The sequence below is a fragment of the Varanus komodoensis genome, unplaced genomic scaffold (genome assembly GCF_004798865.1).
Source record: "Varanus komodoensis strain SLA01 unplaced genomic scaffold, ASM479886v1 scaffold30, whole genome shotgun sequence".
Lineage (NCBI taxonomy): Eukaryota > Metazoa > Chordata > Lepidosauria > Squamata > Varanidae > Varanus > Varanus komodoensis.
In genome coordinates, this window is record NW_025335762.1 from 4878628 (window position 1) to 4900984 (window position 22357).

Below are 22357 nucleotides of genomic sequence, written 5' to 3' on the forward strand. Positions count from 1 at the left end.
TTATTAGAAAGCGTATCTTTTTTTTTCCGATGAGCCAGCGAACAACACCCCACCTTCGAGGCGTCCGCAGCCGAAGCAGGGCAGCCGCTGGGCGGCGCGCGTGCGCACTTCCCGCTAGCTCCCCCTCCCCAGGAACAGTCATGCGCATTCTACCTCAGAAACCTTCTCCTCCATAGCCCCGCCCCTCCTTTTCTCTCTCTCATCCGAACCGCGTACGTGAGAAGCGTCAGGGAGGAAAGGCCACAGCGGTGCGAGGAGTGCAGCAGCAAGGGGTGTGGCCGCTCGCGCGCCTGCGCAGTAGCCCGGGGAGGCGGGGTGGTTGGGGCTGCTGCTCTCTCTCACGCATAAGAGAGACACTCACATAGTGTTGTTGTTGTTGTTATCGTCGTTGTCCTCCTCTTCCTCCTCCTCCTCGCTGCTGCCGCCGCGGACAGCAGAGTTCCTCGCTTACCGCCGCCATGGCCTCCCCTCAGGAATCGCCTCACCACAACAATAACAACAACCCGCCGCTGGAGGGGACGCCCACCGAGCCGGGCCTGAACAGTGAGTAGAGTGGCTTCTTCCGCCGCTAGCCTCTCGCCTCCCTCCTCGCCCCTTTTCGGCGCGTCTTCATAGAAGCCGATCCTGCCGAGGCAGGCAGAGCGGGAGCGGGAGAGTTCATTTCCCCTCAGGTGGCGAGGGGGGTGCCCATCCCCCCTTTTCGTGCCCGCTTGGCCGGGATTGGCTGGGAGCCGGGCCGCGCGAGAGGCTTTTCTCCAATGGGAGGTGTCGGGTTGGCTTGGCTGTGGGGGGAAGGGGCTCTTAAAAGCGGGGAGGGGGCGCCAGAGAATGTGAGTGGGGAGGGGGCGTCGGGCTCCGGGTCCAGAAATGGCGGGCGGGCGGGCGAGGGTCCTCGGGAAGGAGCCCCTTGCAAGGCAGCACAGCGTGCCGGCATCCCCTTGCCTTTCTCCTTTGTGCTCCCGGGGTGGGAGGGTGTAGTAAGCCTGGCTAAAACAGTTTAAAGAGGATGTCCGAATATAAGGCTCAGTGCCTGGGCTCGTTTGTGGATCTCTCTCTCAAAAACAAAAAATCTTCTTTCTGAATGGCACCTACGTGGCCCTACCTTTCGTTGAAAAGTAAAACAAGAAATGTCTGCAAGAAGGGCTTTTAAAGTACAAACTTTGCCCCCTGCCTTTTACTGGCTGCAGTTTAATTTAGTTGTGTTGCTTCTGTTTAATCATTTAGGAATCGAGTTCTGTCATTTTGAGGAGCAGTTTAGCTTTCAAAGCTGATGCTGGGTGGAACTTGGTTTTTTGGTCTTGTAAGGTGCCATTTTTTTCCTTTGTTTCACAGTGGGCTAAGCTTGACAAGAAGTGATGCAAGGGTCCAAGCTTAAGAACCTTAAAATTAAAATTTTTGATGCATTTGGATTTATACACTTCTATGAAACCAAAGAAGCCCAGAGTGTGTTATGGCAGTGAAGAGACATGAGAAATCAGTCAACCCTTTGGAAAGAAGGGGGATTAGGTGGCTGCTGACATCAGAAGTCTGGTCTGTTGGGGAGGGGCAAGGAATGGGCTAATGAGTCCATGGCCGCTGACTGGGTCTTTAGGAATTAATAGAAGTGGTAAGAGGAATACTGGGGCAGAATGGAATGTGAGAGAAAGACCTGTGCATTGCTTTGTTTGTGTATCTATCTTTTTAAAGGAAAAAAAGCCTCAACAGAATGCATTGAGAGCTTGATCCTGCATTCCTGTGCTTACTAGGAAATGTGGTTTACTGGAGTCAGTTTGATGACAATTAAACTTGGTTTGGATTGGGCTTAGAAGGAGGCTTCAGAGCTGAGGTAGGAATAATGGCTGACAAAAAGTACTGATAAAAGGGTACAGCAAGGAATTTGAGACTGTATGGAATGAGAGAACTGAGTTGCCATGTTGTGATAGGCCAAATTATTTAGTTTCATCCTACCTTAGATAGCAAGAGAAGAGCTATGGTTGGGATTCTGGGGAGGAGCCAGAGGGTGAGAATAAGTTTATTCAGTGGCTGAGACAATATTATGGATATGTGTCTCCCCCCCCCCTCCCATATCTGGGGTCTGTCAGCTGGTCTGGTAGAGCTGTTTGTTTGTGGATCATGTTGGAAGACATCCAGATAGTGCCTGTTTGCATTTCATAGTGGTGAAAAGGTTCTTGATCATCTCACATGCTTAGCTAGGTAATGCATGTGCAGTCATGCTTTGAAAGAGGCCTTGCCTGCATGAAAAACAGTCTTCTTTTCCTTTATTTTCTCTCTCTCCTTATGGTTCATGCCAAGTAAGGCAGTTTATCTTTTTGCAAAATACTTATCTATTGAATGGGTTTGCAGACATGACATTACAGGATATAAAAATTCAGTGTAACTTGCAAATTTGCATGCTATATTTTAAACTGTCTGAACAGAAGATATTTTCTCACTTGCCCGGTATTAAAAAACTTCTTTTAAAATTCCTGAACATTCCTTAACCAGAAGCACACATTATGTATTGTCCAGTTATTATTTATAGAGATTTTGTATTCAGTTTGAAGTCCTTTTCCTGTATCAATTTTTCCATTGAAAATCCCAGCAAGTTGTTTTTGCCTGTTCTGGTGAAAAATACAGGGATTTGTATCTTCATATAAAGACAGTCCAAGGGAACTATACTCAACAGTGGAATGACATCAAGGAAAACGGCTAAGAATCCTTTCCTTGTTTTGGTTGTCTTCTCCAATTTTGTTTTGTTTATACAAAAACAACCAGTGGCATTGCAGTTTTAAAGGTGCCACTTCATGGAAATACAATATAGAGTGGTTAACTGATATTTCAGGAATGATATATCATGGCATCTGAGCAGGCATTGCAAAACCTTCAAGTGATCAGGTTAACATTTTTACTGTTTTTACAAGGCATAAATTGCAATGGAGAATCTCTGCTAAAACAACTGGGTTTTACCATATCAGCTTTCATTTACAAGAATCCTCTGTGTAAATAGTCTCCAAACAAATAAGACCCACCCCATTTGCTACATGGTTGTATAAATATCAGGAAGTAGATCTGAAGTTACTGTGGAATTATTTACACACCTTTTTAAAAATGGGTCTACATGCAAGAGCAAGGGTGAGCAGAAAGTACAAGGTTTTCTGACTTGCCTAACAGTAGCAGCAACACAATTATTCCCTGCCCTAAATCATATTACTGAAATGAAGAAAACTTAGGATAACTCCTGATGGAAAGAACTGGACATTGATCAGTTTTAGTACTCAGAACACATTTGTGAGTTCATACTTTTTCTAAGTGTATGTCTTTTGCTCAAGGCTCTGCTTGGTAAATCTCAGTTCTTGTAAACACACACAAGCTGATCCCATGAGGATCTACACAGAGGAGGTTCTACACAGTAAAAAGGAATAAGGATGACCAAGGAACTCCTGAATAACATCCCTGTGCTAACTTCAGATGGTGGGGGGGGGGTGAGGTTGAGTGAAAATAAAGCAACTCTGTTATATTCTGTGATTCTGTGTACCCCCTTCATTGCAGACCTTCAGTTCTTCATAAGCATTGCATCTGAATAATATGAGTCAGTTGTCGCAATAATGCAAAATCATTTATATATGTATACTGTGCCATTCCAAATATTAATACTTTGTATATTTTAGTAACAGTGGGCACTTTTCATACTTTCCCTGTTGCTCAGATGCATAGGAGTGAAATTGTTCTTTCCTTCCCTTAATGCGTCCTCTCCAGTTGTCCATTCAGCAATGTCCAAATTTTTGTCTGTACAGCAGGACTGTGGTGCTTCTTACCAATATTACCTAAGGAGCTATGCATATTGATTGCTACAGCAATAAAATGTCTGTTTGCAACTAAATGAGTCATTTATGCAACAAAAGACCACCAGCTAAAACCTGTGGTCACACAGACCTTGTCACCATAGAATTATATCTGCTATAAGGGGCAAGGGAGGCTGCAAGATTTCTTCATATCTGGTTTGATGGGGTTAATTTCCATTTTTATGCTGTTGGTTCTTTTATTGCTGCTGCTGTTAATGTTTTGGTTTATTAATTATGGGTTGCTTGCAGTGGTGGTTTTGCAGTAGTGGAAACTCTTACACTCAAGCAATGCATGCACTTGGATCAGTTCTCTTTAAGTTATGCAGCCCTCTTTACCTCTGTGACAGTGTTCCAGAGCTTTCCACTGACCACCCCCCTCAGAACATCTTTCTGAGGAGCAAAAGGGTGCTCCAGTGGGTAGGGGGAAAATAGTAAAAGTATAAATGCCCTGAGTTGCAAAATAGTAAATGCTTTCTGTAAGTGCAGCACCACTAATTGGGTACCGCCCACTGTGTTCACTTTGTATTGAAGGTTGTTTTCAGTTGTTTTCAGTTAATACTGAAGTAGGAACAAAAATAAAGGAAGGCATCTCCTGGATCTTTGTGCCCATGATGACTTTTTGGCATTTGGGTTAGCCTACACTGATAGCCAGACTCTCAAATGCAGGTATTACCCACATGATTCTCATTTCTATAGGATTGGGGCTTGTAAATGTCATTTTGATATGTATTTGTGATTTGGCTTTAAGGGAAATTTTAAGATGCTGCTTTCTGCTCAGGATTGCAAAAGGTTTGTAAAACACATGGCAAGTTGTGGTACCTGCTTGTAGTTTGATGGGCCAGAATTTGCATAGATCAGCTTTATAAAATGTAGTTATTAATAAAAATGCTGGTTTTCATAAGCATCCTGAATGCTGTTGATAGGAGGGCCTTCATAACAGATTTGCATAAAGAACTAAAGCATTTTCTTGATGAGTTCTACAATATCTTCAATACATGTTAGCGTGAGGCAAATAGGAGGCTGTGGCCGTCTAAAAAATAAATTTTTGATACTTTTCTCACAGTAGAACAGAGCAGCTGACAGTAGCGTGAAGTGTTCAGAGATTCTACCAGTTTTGGTTTTGATCATTGTACTGTACTGGCAAATCGGAGTGTGTTAATGTTACTGCCAGAAATGTAGAAGAGTGTTACAGTGTCAGTGGGGTAAAGCTTTTGGTACAGGATTGTCTAATTTGTAAGATTGCACTTTTCAGCTTGTTCACTTGAGTATGCTAATTGTGTTTGCTTGGTTTTTATGTATTTGTACTTCATAAAAGTATATTATCATGACTTCCTTACTCAAACAAGACCTGATAAGATGTCCCCAGAATTAAGCATTAAGAATAGTGTACCACTCACACTGTGGGTGTGAGTCCACTGTGCTCACAAAAGATGTTAGCAGAACAGATTGGGGTGGCTTTCAGTGATGCCCTCAGCTACACCCCCAGTCTGTTCTGAACACAGGATTACTCTTGAGAACAGTACGGAAAGTAGTACAGGAGTTATACAAAAGAAGCTGGGATAGAAGAACGAATCACTCCCTGTTCTGATGGATTTCTTCAGCATAGGAGAAAACAGCAAGGGAGAAAATGTGAAAAAAGTACTGACTGCCAATGGGAAAAGTTTCATTATTCTGTATGACCAATCGAGGGGTAGCTCTGGGCAATCATGAACTTGGGAAATCATGGCAAGACATTGAAGAAAAGGTATTCTCGCAAGAATTAGTCATGAAGTGCTTAAAATTAATACCTTGAATTCTGCATAGAAGTTTGCTCTGCAAAATGGTTGCAAGTTCTGGGATGCTTTTATAATGTTTTTCAAAGAAGTTTAGGGATGTAAGAAGTCACCTGGTTGTAGTATCAGACCATTGTTCCGTCTAGACCATGGGTCCTCAAACTGCAGCTCGCCATGCCCGTTTATCCGGCCCGCCATGCCCATTTGGACCTGCCACACATGCACCCACACGTGCATCCACCACTGTCCCAACAGTCTCCAAGCGAACAAGCCGCTGCCTTGTGTGCCGCCTTGCAGTGCGTGCCCGCCTCTCCTCGCCTCCCCTTGCTGCACACCCCAGCCCTGCCTCAGCACGCCTGCACGCACAGCCCCCGTCCTCTCGCTGGCCGCACACACTGCCGGCACCACCTTTCTGGCCTGCACCCAGCACCGGCACCTTTCCACTGGCCCCCTGGTGAAAACGTTTGAGGACCCCATTATTGTTCACATGGACTGGTAGCTTCACTACAGGGTTCCTGGATATCTGGAGATGCAAGGGATTGAACTAGAACCTTCTGCATGGGAAGCTTGTGCTTTATTACTAAGTTACATCCTTATTCCCAACTTAGATCCTGCTGAGTTGTAATGATCTGAGCCTAAGCATAGTACCAGTGCTCACTTTCCTTTCTGGGGCTCAGATCATGGTTTGAGATTGAATGTGAGCTTCCCCATTGTAAAGTAAGAAATAACTGATCTGAAGCCTTGAAGTTTTTCAAGACAATGAATTGTCTTGGTGTAATAAATCTTGCGGGGGGGAATTAACTGCACCCCTACAGTAATAAATTTCTGGTGGTTACTCTGACCAAGTCCTCATTAGTGCCTTTTGGGAAGCCAATAGAACAAAAATGGCTTAAAGTCACTAACCTTGTAGTAATATATCATCGTTCTCATTGTACAAATAGAAGACTGATTTTGTGAGAATATGTGTGCATAAAGTGGCTAGAAAACTCATGTAACTAATGTATTTTAAAGTCAAAAGCAAAGTATCTCCCACTCTTCACACAGTCCATGTGTTTGATGCATGTCTTAACATTTTAAAGAGCAACATATTCACTGACTGCTGCATCTTTCAAAAATGCATATAGTAGAAAAATATGTTGGAATATATTCATGGCTTCAAAAGAACTTTGATCCGGACTCCTAGATAATGTCTGTCTGCTCCTTATAATGCTGTTTTCAGAATACTGGTTGTGATTTATGTCCCACTACAATGTATTGTTTATGTAGAGGCATCAGTGCATTGAGTGCGAGCTCTAAGCACTGTGCCGGCTAGTATACAACAGAGGACCACTTTCAATTTCTTACCAGTTGACTGCTGCAGGCCAAATACATAGGTTTTCTGTTTACAAGCACAATTTGAACTTTCTGTCTTGAAGCGGCAAAGGACTCTTCTGGAATGATTTGGTCTAATCTGTTTGATTTTTATTGCAGAGCAAGCGTGTAGTCCCCTAGACAGTGCCAGCTGGTTCTGTGATTTTACAAAGCAGGTTCAGTGGGTATTTGGGGCGGGGGGCATCAGATCCCTTCCGCTTCAAAGAACCACAATTAAACAGCTGAAATTTATAGGGCAGGAGTAACATGAAGGCATCTTCACATCCATAATTCTCTTTTGCCTAGAATTCCCATAATCCTCAAAGTTTGAAGTATTATAGTCATCCCACAAAACTTCATCCCAAGTTTTTAAAACTTGGTATTGCCTCTATATCCAGAAAGTGTATCCAATTTTCCTAAATATAGAAACCATTTTGAACAAGGCAATGCATGAACACAGGAAAGAAACAATGGATTAATAAAGTTGTGCAGAAGTATTTTACAGGTAAACAAAACACACTTATTCAGACAACTCTAAACCTACTTATGAAAGTGATGACAAGTGCCTGAAGCAGAAATTCCTGCCTGTCTAACATGCACCACTTTGCTACTGAGTTTTCATTTCCAAAATTACTGATCATACAAGTAAGGCTAATCCTGTGATCCCTGATTTACATCTGGCTGTTATAAGTGCAAGTTTGCATTTCAAAAACAATTAAAAGTTGATGTTATGTGAATATATAGGGAAATATTCTTTACTTCATGTTTTCTGTGTGTTTATCTAAAATTTGGTGGGGCTGCACATTTCTGCAAGTAAGTGATAAACCTTGTACTGGGTTTCACAGTTTCTGATGAAACATCTGCCTGTTCAACAGGCTCCTGGGTAGAGTTGCAGATGAATGGAAATGACAATGGCAATACAAAAAATGGGGGTCTGGAACATGTCCCTTCTTCATCTTCGATCCACAACGGAGACATGGAGAAGATTCTTCTAGATGCTCAGCATGAATCTGGGCAGAACAGTTCGAGGGGTAGTTCTCACTGTGACAGGTAAGAATTGAGGATCTACCAAATGCTTTGGAACAAATAGCTTTTTCTAGTAGTAAGTGCTATTGAATTAGATATTTGTCTTATAGATGGAATGGAGACATATTAAACGGTACTGTTGTGTATATGTAGTTCCTTTGGAATGATTTAACATTTTTACAACCAAGCATCCATGTGATGTTATGCAAATAACATTAAATAAATTGTCCTATTGTTTTTCTGGTATAAGGTATTTTTAAGGTGTACTTCATCTGAGTTGGTTGGGTGCTTTAAGGTTTAAACCACTGTGCCACCTGCAGTCCTTTAAGGGGGCACTTGGGCATAATTCTGAAAGACTGGAAAAATCGCATGCACCTAGGTGATCACCTGCAAATCTGCTTTAAAAAAAACCCAACTTATTACTGTTGCCCCCTAATTCTGTCATTTCCATGGGTCTGTTTTAGATCCGTGTGGTAGGACCTGTCATACAGAGTTTTTGTAAAATACTGTGCACAAAAATGGTAGTATATATATTAATAGTAGCTTATCAATTTCTTTACTAGAATCTATTAAAATAATCAGGCAGTAAGCAGTGGGAGTGAATAAGCTTTGCCTCCTGCTTTGATCACAAAAGTGAAGAACTAAATAGGACCAGAAAAGAACCAAGTGCAGTCCTTTATTGAGGCAGAAACTCTATATTCATTCATACCTATGCTCCAAATGCCTTTTTCGATTGTGTGTGGAAATGAATAGAGAAACCCAGGTTAAACTTCATTGCAGTTTTTAACAGTGTTTGAAACCTCCTAAATAACATGCTACAGGCAAAGGTAAAGTTTTACCTGGAGGAAGTTTGTATTGTTTCCAAATATGGTATACAGCAAACACATCAGATCCTTAGAACTGTCCTGGCAATTTGTCCTTTTCCTAGAAATGTGAAAGACATTTCCATTTTGAGTTAATGAATTTTAGAAACTTTTATCATTCTGTTCTGCAAGAGGTTGTAGAAATTTCACGTAATTTAAGTGCATGAAAGTGAAGTTCTTGACATTGTACTTTAAGATCTATCTGCAAGTTAGCTTTCCTAAGCAGATTCAAGCATTTTTTTTCCTGATATGGAAATCTGTGTCGGTTTGATGTGTCACAATTTACCTTCCAAGAGAGAGGAAACATTCAGAAGCCCTCAGCCTGTTAAATTGCAGTTTTAGCTCATTACAATTCGGTATGACCCTCCCTGCTCTCATACAGCTAGAGAAGGGAAGAGCTTGCCTCTCTGAAATGGGAAAATCTGCTGAAAGGAAAGAAGCAAGAAGAGGGGCATGAAATGAGATAGTAGGAATGCACTGTCTAACAGTGAACACTTTTGTTTTTGTTCCTTTGTTATCAACTTTGAACATATTTATATCATTCTTTTTCCACTGTGGAAGCACCAGAAGTCAGACTATTTGCATTGTAATTGCGGTGTTTGTTTTTAACATGGCTGGAGGCCATTCACTACAGCCATTTGTCCTAATTTTCAAATGTGCTGGCATTCTCTTTCTAAATTTAAGTAGTTTCACTTGAAAATAGTATTTCATTGCTTCTGTTGATAATTAGAGTGCAGGCCTGCAATTATCTTCTCATAAATAAATCCCTTTGAATTCAGTGATAACTATTCCAAGATAAGAATGTATAACAGAAGTGGGCAAATTGTGTTTCTCCAGATATTGTTGGGCTCTGTTTCCCATGAGCTCCAAACAGTATGGTCTGAAGGCACATAAGGCAGCTACCAAGCTGAAGCTAAGCAGATCCGGATCTTATTAGTACTTGGAAAGGAGACCATGTAGAAGCTACACGTGTCTCATGTTGGAAGAAAGGAGACTCAGAAATGCAGTAACCAAATAAAATAATGGAAGTTGTAGTCTGACAAAATCTGGAGGGCCATATGTTTCTTACCATGGACATAAGAATACCTGCTTAGACTCTTCCTTATGCACATATACACACATTCAGTTGTCCCTCATGAAGAGCAGTGTCTGGCAGCCTGTTTTGCTCCATGTGTCAGATTACATCTCTAGACCAAGCTGATAGGGCAGATGATGCCTTCCTATAAAGTCACCCAGCACCCTGTCCATTTTTTCCTCTTTGTACAGAGGTAAGTCCAGAGAAAGCAACTCCTGCTGGTGGTTAAGGTGCCAGCATCTACAAGCATCAACCAAGATCTTACTGCAATACATTTGGACCACCTTCTTCTACTTACTTTCCAAATGGTGGACACACTGGCAGCCATACCCTATATGCCTTTTAGTTGGCACATGTCTGCCTCTAAACAATCTCTGTTTATCTATGTACCTCAGAGGATTTGTTTCCCAGACTTTTAAAACAAAGGAGGCACACTGACAGGATCATATCCTTTGTTCAGGATTTGCTTGCTTATATCATCTTGACGGAATTGGAGATCTTCTGAGCTGCTTAGGAGAGCCAGGTTCCAGACCCCACTTATCCATGAAGCTCACTGGTGTCTTTGGGCCAGTCACAGACTCTCAGCCTAACCTAACTCATAAGTTTAGGAAATCTCCATAAGGAAAAGGAGGGATAGAAATGCAGGGTGGTGGTGGTGGTGGAGGAAGAAGAGATGTAGCCCTGTCCACACAATCATTACTGGCATCCTGGTAAAACTACCAACACTTTCCCTGGATCCTTGGTTGGGTTGCTTTGGTTCAATTGCTTGGATTCTGCAAAAATGCCGCCTTGGCTTTCTGCTCTTGTTTCTTTGGGTTCCATATTGTCCTTGAAGAACTGCAACTTTATTGGCATCAATAATTCTGATCTACAAATTTTGAGAAATTAGTGACCTCTGAGATAAAATGTGCTAATTCTTACATATTTTGATTAGATGAATTAGAAAACAGGCTATAAAGGTGCTAGTTGGCTAAAGTTTTTGGGATATTTCACGGTAAAGTTTTATACACAGGCGAGTATATTTGCCTACAAGGGAGGCAGGTGTCCAGTGATCGTGATGCCTTGTAACTTCTCAACAAAGTACGGTAGAACAATGAAAATGGTACCACATGGAAATGTATAAATTTATCTTCACTTTGAGACTAAAGATTATCGCCTAACTGTAATTTATTGTTCTTTTATTGCAAGGTACATTTGTCTTGGTCAGATCTACGGATCCTACAGTTACATCTGGTGGCTTGTGAAAGTGTCATTGACTAACATTTCCAAGGAACAGTTGTGTGATATTTTCCCCTAGAAGCCAAGATGCCTCAAAACTGTGTAAACAACGCACATAACTTCTGCTACATTTGTGGCGAAGTTATATTTGCATCTCAAAAGTACAGTATGACAGCAGTGGTTAAAAAAGGCAGACCACCTATATTTTGGATGCAAAATAGGGGATCAGGACAAGAGTTCGGCCCCTCATTATTGTTGCATTATATGTGCAACTTATCTGCATCATTGGATAAACAAGAAGAAAAAGTCCATGCCTTTCGCAGTCCTAATGGTGTGGAGGGAAACCACCAATCATAGTAGCGACTGCTATTTCCCCCAGTTGCAAAAGAAAGAAGTAGTGGACCATGGAATATCCAAGCATTCCATCTGCACTGCATCCTGTACCCCATGGTGAGGACTTGCCAATTCCACATCCACCAGAATCCTACTCTCTAGGCTCAGATGATGATAAAGACAGTGAGCTGGATGCAGCTGATCCAGGGCTATCAATGTCAGCGGACCCAAAGTTAAGCCCACAGTATGCTCTTCCTGAACCACATCTAATTTCACAGAGTGAACTAAATGACCATTCTTATTGTGATATCACAATATCTGCAGAAAAGTTATGGAGCATAACCACACATCCCCTTCATAAATTTGAAAGATTTTGATGCAATTTTGACATGAAGCTGTATCATGGAAACTGGAGCCAATTAATATTCAGGACTTAATTTTTCTTTATTAGTGACCCAGTTCTGGTAAAATTTAGCTACTTTCATTTCTGAGGCTTTCTTCTTGTAGACCAGTGTAATCTTCTGTAAAATGTGGAAACACTTTTTCATAAGTTCATTGTGTGAAATGTTTCTCATGCAAGATGTGACATTAAAATGTATTTGATCATAAGTATACATAGTAATTTAATATTTTATATAGCAATAGTAACCGTAATTATATCATTCTTCTAGTCCTTCTCCTCAAGAAGACGGACAGATAATGTTTGATGTGGAAATGCACACAAGTAAAGACAATAGTTCTCAGGTACTATTTTCCTACTGCTTTCCTACCATGCTGTTTCAGCTGGATTTATAGGACACAATTTTAAAGAGTTTTCTAGCAATGTGTTTTCATTTATTTTAATTTTTAAAATGGCATAATCTGCATTTGGCTTTGAATGAGTGAAGAGAAATTTCCATGTTGCACTTATTCTAGGGATAGCTAAAATAACTACCGTATTTTTCACTCTATAAGACGCACCTGACCATAAGACGCACCTAGTTTTTAGAGGAGGAAAACAAGAAAAAAAATATTCTGAATCAAATGGTTTACTAAACTATTTAATAAACTGTAACAGAATACAGTAATACCGTATTTCAACCTTGTAAAGTGAACAGCAGTCAACAGTGGCATTAAGAACCGTCATCACTGTCATTAACAAAAGAGAGACTTTAAAGTTCGAGTACTCTTCTAGTTTTCGTTGAACCCATAGAACTCATCATCACTAGAGTCAGAATTTATGAAGCTCTGTTGCTCACAATCACTGACATCACTTTCTTAGTAGTGGAATTATTGAAGGAATCCACAATCTACACCAGTTATACAAGAGCTGCTGCAGACAATTCAATAACAAATCTAAAAAAGCCAGTAATGTCCACGCTGCCCTACTAGTAAATAATAGAAAAAAACTTCTAACAAAAAATGAGATATTGTATGGTAACACAGCGGACTAAGTAGCCTTTGAAGAATAAACTTCATACACGTAGGTAATGCTGTTCAAATATCCACTGATCCTAAAAAAAATGTGTCTGATCAACTAACAGATAACTGATCCATGGAAAGCTTCCTGATAATCACAGGCACATTCCCCATCACTTCCTCATGGGCTTCATTAAAAGATGGGTTGCCATTTGAAAACACACACCGACCTGTGATTAACAGCTCTCACCTGCTCCGGAGGAGGGGGGCAGAGCAGGGCGTGCCGAGCGCGTGCCGGCCAGGTGGTGCCACGTGGGGCCGGCAGCGTGCCAGCGGTGGTCTTCCAGGCGGTGGGGGTGAGCAGTCCGTCTCTCCGTGCGGCCAGTGGATTAAAGGCCACGGCTCCTCCTCCTCCGCACTTCTCCCCCTGAGCGGCACAGCTCTCACTTGCGCCGGGGGGGGTGGGCAGAGCAGGGCGCACCGGGCATGTGCCGGCCAGGTTGTGCCATGTGTCCCGGGCATCGGGCACACACACATTCGCTCTATAAGACGCACAGACATTTCCCCTTACTTTTGAGGGGGGGGGAGTGTGTCTTATAGAGCGAAAAATACAGTATGTTAAAAATATGTTTAACTTGCATTGCTAGAACAAAAGGTGGCGTAAACCACAGAGTAGGACATAGATTGTGGGCACCCCAGCCTCTTTCCCTTCCCTGGCCGTAAATCTAGACAGCTGAAAACAGCCACCTAAATAAAATGCAGAGCACCAGGTATAGCATCAGTAGGGATTGGGAGGCTTATGAACATTTACCCTGATACTCATAACATTTGTGCAGTTTTATATCTCAAAAAGATTGCATAGCAGTGTCTGAAAATTTAGCCATTACTTCACATATTTTGATTCCTGCAGTGGAAAAACAAAAAAAAAATTGATGTAAAAACATTGATTGTGATAATAGAACATGCCCCTCCTCCAGGTACTCACCCTCCTAATGTCCTTCACGGAGGGCTCCCGGAGAAGGGTCTCTGCCACCAATCTCAAGGGGCGGGCAGGCGTATATGGATGTAAGCGCTCCTTTAGGTAACCAGGTCCCAAGCCGTTTAGGGCTTTATAGGTGATAACCAACACCTTGAATTGGGCCCAGACTTCATTGGGGAGCCAGTGACGCTGACAGAGGACTGGAGTTATGTGAGCACAACGCCCAGTCCCCGTCAGCAACCTGGCAGCTCTGTTTTGCACCAATTGAAGTATCTGGACTGTCTTCAAGGGCGACCCCACGTAGCACGCGTTACAGGAGTCTAGTCGGGAAGTTACCAATGCGTGAGTCACTGTCACCAGGTAGTCGTTCTCCAGGTAGGGATGCAGCTGGTGAATCGGCCAAAGCTGAAAGAAAGTGCTCCTTGCCACCGCTGTTAACTCGAGCGTCCAGCAAAAGCTCAGGATCAAGGAGCACTCCCAAGCTGCGGACCTTGTCCTTCAGAGGGAGTGCAACCCCATTCAGGACAAGGTCAAGGTCCCCTTCCACAAAGCCCGAACTGCCTACCAACAAGACCTCCGTCTTGTCTGGATTGAGCTTCAGTTTATTGGCACTCATCCAGCCCATTACCTCGGCCAGGCACCGGTTCAGTGCAGCCACTGCCTTACCTGGATTGGTGGAGAACGAGAGGTAGAGCTGGGTATCACCAGCATACTGATGATTCCGCAGCCCACACCTCCTAATGACCTCTCCCAGCGGTTTCATGTAGATGTTAAATAGCAAGGGGGACAAAATGGACCCCTGCGGAACTCCATGGCATAACTGCCATGGCGCAGAGCCATAGTCCCCCAGTACCACCTTCTGCAAAGCAGTGCCTCCAACCCCCAGTCTCGCTAGCCTATCCAGAAGGATACAATGGTCGATGGTATCGAAAGCCACTGAGAGGTCCAGGAGGACCAACAGGGACGCACTCCCCCTGTCTCTCTCCCTGCACAGGTCATCATACAGGGCGACCAAGGCAGATTCAGTACCATACCCGGGTCTGAAGCCGGACTGAAATGGGTCCAGATAATCAGTTTCATCCAAGAGTGCTTGGAGTTGTCCCGCCACCAACCGCTCCAACACCTTGCCCAAAAATGGGATTTTGGCCACCGGTCTGTAATTGGTGGCCATCTCTGGATCCAGAGATGCCTTCTTTAGGACTGGTCGGACTACCGCCTCCTTTAAAGGGGCAGGTACCTGGCCATCCCTCAGTGAGGCATTGACAACCTCCAGGATCCAGGTCCCTATCCAGTGCTTGGCATTGTTAAGTAGCCAAGATGGGCAAGGGTCCAATAGACAGGTGGTGGGATGTACTTGTCCAAGCACCTTGTCCACATCATCAGGCCACAATAACTGAAACTCATCCTAGCAAATGTATATAGCATGTCAGAGTGTTGGGAAAGGCTCCCTGTCTGGTTTCGCAGTAATTGCAGTGAGAGTCTCAATATCAACCCAAGTGAGCAGGGAACATCTGAGTTGCCTCAACCTGAGGAACATTTTTTGATAAGAAGCTGGATGCAGATTTGTTGAGGTGGTGTGCCCAAGACAGTCTCATATGGAATATAGGCCACTAAAAAGCCTAGAGAAAATAGCCAATGCGGTGGAGTAATCAAGACTACATTTTCCCTTAGGAATTCCTCCTGGACAGATTGGCTGATCTGTCAAACAGGAAACCTTTGTTTTTAAGGTGGGTTTATTTGACAAGAATGTCAATGGGTGTAAAGAGTTTCTTGCAGTCCCTTCTGAAAAGAAACGTCATAATCCCATCTTACTCCTATTTTATAAAGTGGGATTAGAAGTTGGATAGACTTTCAAACAATCCTTTGTAGCAGGATCCCTGGGCTTGAGGGGAGGGGTTCACAACCCTCAGGTGTTTCCTCAGTTTTTCAAGTGTACCTGAGGATGGGAGCATCTTGTGAACATGAAAAGCTAATCTGTCAGCGAGGATAACCCTGTGGATTTTGTATGTTCCAGGGATGCTAGTAACCCTGTGGCAGTTGCAAAATTTGACAGCTGGCCTTTATTTTAACGTGGCAAAAAAGCTTCAGCAAGCTGTAAAAGAGCTTGAGGAGTGAGGGAAGCCTCTGCCAACTGCCCTCAAATACTGCTTGAGAATTTTTGGTATGTCTGTCCAAGGACTATTAAAAAGGGAAGATAGCTGGGATGCAAATGGAAAACCACTTTCTGAACCTCAAGAATTGTGTTATTTAAAATACTGGAAATGACTAAATATATGCTTTTACACTAGTAATTCAGTTAGTGTGGGCCTTTAATGATGTACCCTTGCTCTGTTTTGAATGTTGCAAGTTCTGAATGGTTAGCTAAATTGGAATCCCTCCATAATTGCAGACAGTCTTCAAGTGCATTTATAAGTATTCCAGTGTACTGCTGTCATGCTTTCTTAAATTCTGTAATAAATGCCACAAGGAAGAGTTGAGTGAATTAGAGTGTGTATTTTCAGTCTGAAGAGGAAGCAGTAGAAGGAGAGAAGGAGGTGGAAGTTCTGAAGAAAAGTGCTGACTGGGTTTCAGACTGGTCAAGTAGACCTGAAAACATTCCTCCCAAGTGAGTAGAAATTTATCATAAATTTACCTGAAAAAAATGTGCTGCAGTTGAATATGAATCGTTTTTCTCAAAGGGAATGGTTAAAGGTCTGCTTAAAACTGGCTTTCTCATTTTCTCTCAAAACTAAACCAGTTCTGACCTTCATAAATGTAACTATATCTAGAAAGTATAAACTGCCCCTCTACTTCTTCCCACTCCCCAACCATCCTCTCTGTTGCATGGTGTGCCCATGTTGAAAAGCAGCTCCTCTTAGGAGTCAAACAGGAATCTTCCCTTCTGTGACACTTCTAGGGAAGGCATACCAGGAAGGTAATTTACTTTAACCAGAAATCTCTCTTCTTTCCAGTGCTTAACATAAAATCATAGGGTTAGGATCAACCCTAGCAGAGTCCCATCTCTCTAGCATTCAGACTTCCTCTTGTGCTCAGTTCAAGTGAATGCTTGTGAAACAAAGGGTGTGCATCCAACAGCTTCTACATCCAGTGCAACAGTGTGAATGGCTGCTGCAGGTGGTGTGGAAGGAGGACACTGTCTGTGCAGTGTGTTGGGCACAGTTCCTGGCACTCGATTGTGAGGAACTCAACCTCCGGGTCACTTCTTTGCTTTCCTGGTTCTTGGCATTATTGCTGCAGGTTACTCTGAGCACAGCTGGGCATAAAGCTGCACTTGGCTTCTGTGAGGAGCAAGGCATGAGCCTGGCCTTGCTTGACGTAAATTGCCCAACTGTATTGCAGTGTATTTTGCAGAAAAGCTGGCTTGTTCAACAGCAGCGTGAAAGGAATAAAGGAGGCTACTGCCTGATATCTGTGAGCCTGTTCATCGCAATGTCCTCTCACATAAATAAGGTGCGGTGTGTGTGTATGGCTCAGAAGTAGAAGCGAAGGAATACTTTAACGATATTTGCAGGATTGCTAATGTGGCACAGAACAAGTATGATTCTTCAGTTTCTCTCTATCTGTACAAGTGGGCTAATGCTTATTTGATATTCAGGAATTCTAGGCTGCTCTCAAGTATCCTTAAATGCAGAGGATCCCTTGTGTGTATGTGAAAAGTAGGAGACAGATACCAGTATCACGATTTCCAAAAGCAGTGTCCTCTCAGGACAAGTTTGTCTGATCTTCTGCGGCTCCTGTGCTCTCAATAACTCTTGAGTCGTAGTTCTATCATTTATTTTATTTAAAGCTTTTATAGATGTTCCATTACTAGCGTATAATACCTCATAAGTGATAACTCTTGGCAGTTGTGCTTTTTAAGTATCTAAATGTAGTGTGTTCTGTATGGTGCTATACTTTTTCCCCCTTCTAGGGAGTTTCACTTCAGACATCCTAAGCGAGCGGTATCTTTAAGTATGAGGAAGAGTGGAGCCATGAAGAAAGGTGGCATTTTCTCGGCTGAGTTTCTTAAGGTTTTCATTCCATCTCTGTTCATATCTCATGTTTTGGCTTTGGGACTAGGGTAAGTATTAACATGTATGGTTCTGTCAGTAATTTTGGTAGGTCTTAAGAATTTGCTCTACTAAATTATATTGAAGAGTTGTGAAAATAACCTGGTGAGAATTCCACTATGTTTGGAGATACACTGGAAAGAACTTTGTGAACTGTATGTTTGATCTCTGAGAGGATCAGTATATAACCAAGCGCAGAAGTACAGAAAAAATGTACACTACGAATAGATTACACCATATTTTATCACACAAACAGCTTACAACTATAAAAGTATAATTTTACACATCCACACATACATATCAGTAAACACAGATCATCTTGAGTTCTTAGGACCACTCAAAATTGTTTTCGTAGTTGGTGGCACTGCTCCTAGCAGGGTATAAAAGTTAACTGCTTGGCTGAAGGACAGGTATCAACTGTATTGTTAAAGAAATCAGCTTTTCTTAACACTGAATTAGAATTTGCTGTGTGTTTGTATTTGGAGGAAGGAGGAGTAGATATGCCATTGGCAGAAATATACACAGCCTTTCTTACCTGCTACTGAGATCTGAAAAATACATTGTTAATAATTTTAAAAAATAAGAAATCCTTTGTCCAAAGGTCTTAATGAACAACAGTTGACAATGTTTAGTATCATTTTGTTTTCCAGAGTTTATTTAATATCACTGGATTTAATATCCATTATCATCTTTCTCAGTAAAATTTCCCAGTACAACTGCTTCCCCTTGAAAGTGTAGTTTAAATGATTCAAATAGTGTCTTTGCATATCTTCACTCTTTGGAAGGGGAAAAAACCTATAGATTTCTGGCTTGTGGGATCCACTTGGTTTTTACTAGAATCCTGAGGTTCACCATTCAATGTCTGGTGCAAAAGACATACACCTAGAAATTAAATCAACCTAACTTGAAGCATTTGTTTAGAATTCTGGGGCTCAGTGGAGTTCACAATCCCTCCACGCAAAAATCTTACTACCTGATATCTCAAGGTGTTCCCCTGCCCCTGCACCCGAATTTCAGCAATATAATGTAGGATGTTTCAACATTTATTTTGTGGCTGCTAGTGAAACTGTTGAGAGTTAAAAACCTGTGTTGTTGTGTTGAAAAGATCTCCCTTTTGCCAGCCCCTGCTATAGGTGTTAATAGTTGCCTTTCCATCTTCTCTGCCTTACCTTTAAAAAGTGTGTCATAATCATGGGCTGCATGAATGAGTCTCCAAGACAAGCGTGTGTACTTGGTGGGTGTTCATTGTAAGCTGGATGGGAAGAATAAAGTATAGCTGAAAAGTACTTGCAACAGAGGGAATTAATAAAATGCCAATATATTTTGCTTTCCACTTCATTTCAGTATCTACATTGGAAAACGACTGACCACACCTTCAGCTAGTACTTACTGAATGAAGCGGTGCGCAGACCCTGGAAATCCTTGTGATCTGTGAAGGTGTTGATGTCACGCTAGTACATTTTGAATTTGAGACAGTTTTAAGCATGATTCCTCCCCCCCTTCTCAGCCTCCACCTTGTTTTTACATATCCAGGTTCCAGTAACTCTCGGGATTCAGTATTGTATTGGAACTCTGCGGAGGTGTGTCGCTTGCCGTCTCAACCCTTTCCCTAGCTGTCCTCCACATCATGCAAGACACATCAGAGCTGCCTAACAGAGTTTACAATTGCCTATATATTGCAAGGGCTTCTTTCCGTGCAAAGTGCCACCAGCAAATTATAATTTTATCAGTGATGCTGTTGCCTCCTTTTTACAACAGGAAATAAGCTGCATAGTGCATATTTGAACTGTTGAGTATAACAATCTCCAGTCTCTAAAACAATTTGAGAATTAGCAGAAGCTGGTTATAAAACAAAGTAAATGTTATTTTTCCTTAAGTGTAGCTTATTTTACAATTCTCTCTCTTCTTTTTTTTAGTTTGATTTTAGGAGGCAAAAACTGCACAAAAATCAAAGCAGGATAAAAATTTATTCATCAGCAACTTTTAATACCGAGTATCTCTAATTATCTTTTCTATGATGTAGTGAGTTTATTTCTGGTTAAAAAAAAGGCTTGTCTGATGTCTAGAAATCGTTTTTAAAAAGAACTGCATTATTTGCATGTGAAGAATCTTCTAGTATTCATCAGCATTTTATTTAATGAAAGTTTTCTTTGTAAAAGTAGTTTGACTTGAAGTATTTTTTGAAGTATTTAGACTCCCTGTAAAAGGAGATTCTACCTGTTATGGAATCAGCTGCAATTTGCAGAGATGGCTGTTTCAGCAATTACTTGAGGCATCCTACCTGTGAACAGTCTTGCAGTTTTGTAAAACACAATTTACAAAGCTTGAAACTATCTTATGTGGTTAAGTTTCCATACTCCCTTTTGTATGGCTTTTTGTTGAATCTCGCTTGGCAATACCTGAAATCCTAAGGAGCTTGGTGATATCTCATATAGCTAGATAGCAGTCTTGCTAATGGGAACACTTGGCCTTATCCTCCTCCAAATAACCCCCCCCTTTTTTTTTCAAAATGTGAAGCTTAGTTTGAAATTGTTTGAACTCATATAGGCAAACAAATGTCCCTAAGTAGATTTGTATTGGGTTTTGGAATGTGTAGCATGCTTCTGAAGAATAGAACATTCTGTTTTATATATATAAATATATAAATGACAGGCTTTAATACTACATATTTAGGAAATCATTATTAATTTTAGAATTAGGAAAAAATCATTGAACTTTTTCATTCTATTATTAGAAAAAATATACATGCAAAACTAGGAGACAGCAAACCTGTAGAAGCAGGTCCTCTTTTTTTCTATTTGTTTCAGACTTCTCAAAGTTGGAAAGTTTTGGCAGTGCACAGCATGGTGATTTATGCCAGTGGGTAGAGGTGAACCTAATGAAGCAGAGAGCATAAGCATGCAATCCATTCCTAAAGTATGCTTATATCAGTTGTTGATTCTGTAACACTTAAAGGATTGTTTTTATTTCACTAATTCTGGGTCTTTTTGCTCCCTTTAGCTTTGACTGGTAGCACTTATATTACTTGCAACAATATATTTATTTCCTGTGTGGATATCGGGGTAATTTTGTAGTGATTAAATAAAATAAGGGTCTTTTTTAAAAGAAATAGCATTGAACAACATACCTGAGTAGGTTTCAAAGTCTGACAGTACTTTCAGCATCAATTCTTGTATCCTCTTTTGTAACACAATTGGAATACAGAAGAATGTATATGGAATTGGGACCATGTTCATGAAAAACAAAAATAAAGCTTCATTCCTTTCCAATTACATGATGATTAATCTGAAGAATGCTGTGTGATGAGTTAGCAAATCTACATGCTTGTGACTAAACACCTTCACTAATATTTTTCAAAAAAGGTATCAGCTATAAAGCTTTTTTAAAATAAATATTGTTAGGAGAGCTATCCTGTTGTTCCTGGAGAGCATCCCAGAGACCAGAGGATTTTCCAAGTCCTGCTGCTGAAGCCGGAGACGCTGCTACAACTTTGGGGAGAGGGGCTCCAAGACAGGATCCCCCCCCTTCTCCCTTGCAGCTATGGCAAACGGAGCCACAGCTCCTGTTCCCTGAGGGTGCAAACATGGCTTCAGAGGACACTGTAAAGGGATAGTGCTGTGGGCAGGGGGAAGAATGGCTGAAGAGCTACCACCTTTCCAGTCCCCCTCCCACCAGCGTGCTGCCTCTAGATGGACTAAGAAGCCCGTCTGGAGATAAAATAAATGGGGAGATAGAGAGGTGAAAAATACCTCCATTGCTTCGTCTACCCTGCCAGTAGCAGCCTGGTAGGGCTTGCTATCCAGAAGTTTCTGTCTTTGGAGGCTTCTGCCTTAGGGGCCACGATTGTAGGATTGCCCCTGAATAGCTTTATACCTGTTTACAGTTTGAGGGGGGCAGGCGGGAATACAGACCTCGTTTTTCAAACGATCAACGAGGCTTTGAAATATTTGTACATAGGATTGGACAGGCATGCATAAACTCGCACATTAAGAAGATGCAGCTGGCTGAACTGCAACACTAACAAAACCCACACCTGGTTACCGTGTTAAGACATGAAAACTAAAAAGAAACTGTTGATCCTAAAAAAAATGCATTGCTGAAATTATTGGAGTTAACTGAGCCAAAGTGATTATGCATTCTTCATATTTAGTTAGCACTTTGTAACATTATATACAGTTTACAGTACATGTATAAGTTGTAGCGATAAACATTTTGTGCCATTAAAGCTGTCACAAACCTACATTTCTGCTCATTCATTGCCTTTTTTTAACAAGAAAACGTTTTGATACACTTGGGACCTCTCCTAATACATTTTAAGGTGTTCAGCCAAAGCTTCGTTAGGAACATCTGAACATTTTAAGGGTTAATGTTACAAGCATGTGCTGTAAGCATGTGCGTCCTGGGTAGGTGTAAAAGTGCCAAAATAGCCTGTCTCTCTGCAAACTCCAGTTCACTGTGCCGTGATGTGTGAAA

General features: G+C 41.8%; 1 protein-coding gene across 1 annotated transcript; it reads left to right on the forward strand.

Annotated features, from left to right (window-relative positions):
• Positions 1-343: 343 nt before the first annotated feature.
• On the forward strand, positions 344-22124 carry BNIP3L (BCL2 interacting protein 3 like). Its single transcript, XM_044437498.1, has 6 exons — positions 344-543; positions 7819-7993; positions 12130-12202; positions 16337-16440; positions 17746-17895; positions 19229-22124. Exons 1-6 carry the CDS (start codon positions 459-461, stop codon positions 19275-19277), a joined length of 636 nt encoding a protein of 211 aa, XP_044293433.1. The 5' UTR covers positions 344-458; the 3' UTR covers positions 19278-22124.
• The last annotated feature ends 233 nt before the right edge of the window (positions 22125-22357 follow it).

What these genes read in the sequence shown, in the direction of transcription:
- BNIP3L (XM_044437498.1), top strand. Translation starts at nt 459, where the DNA reads ATGGCCTCCCCTCAGGAATCGCCTCACCACAACAATAACAACAACCCG. An exon ending in GGTAGTTCTCACTGTGACAG is followed by an intron (nt 7,994 to 12,129) that starts GTAAGAATTGAG and finishes TCATTCTTCTAG; the next exon opens with TCCTTCTCCTCAAGAAGACG. An exon ending in CCTGAAAACATTCCTCCCAA is followed by an intron (nt 16,441 to 17,745) that starts GTGAGTAGAAAT and finishes TCCCCCTTCTAG; the next exon opens with GGAGTTTCACTTCAGACATC.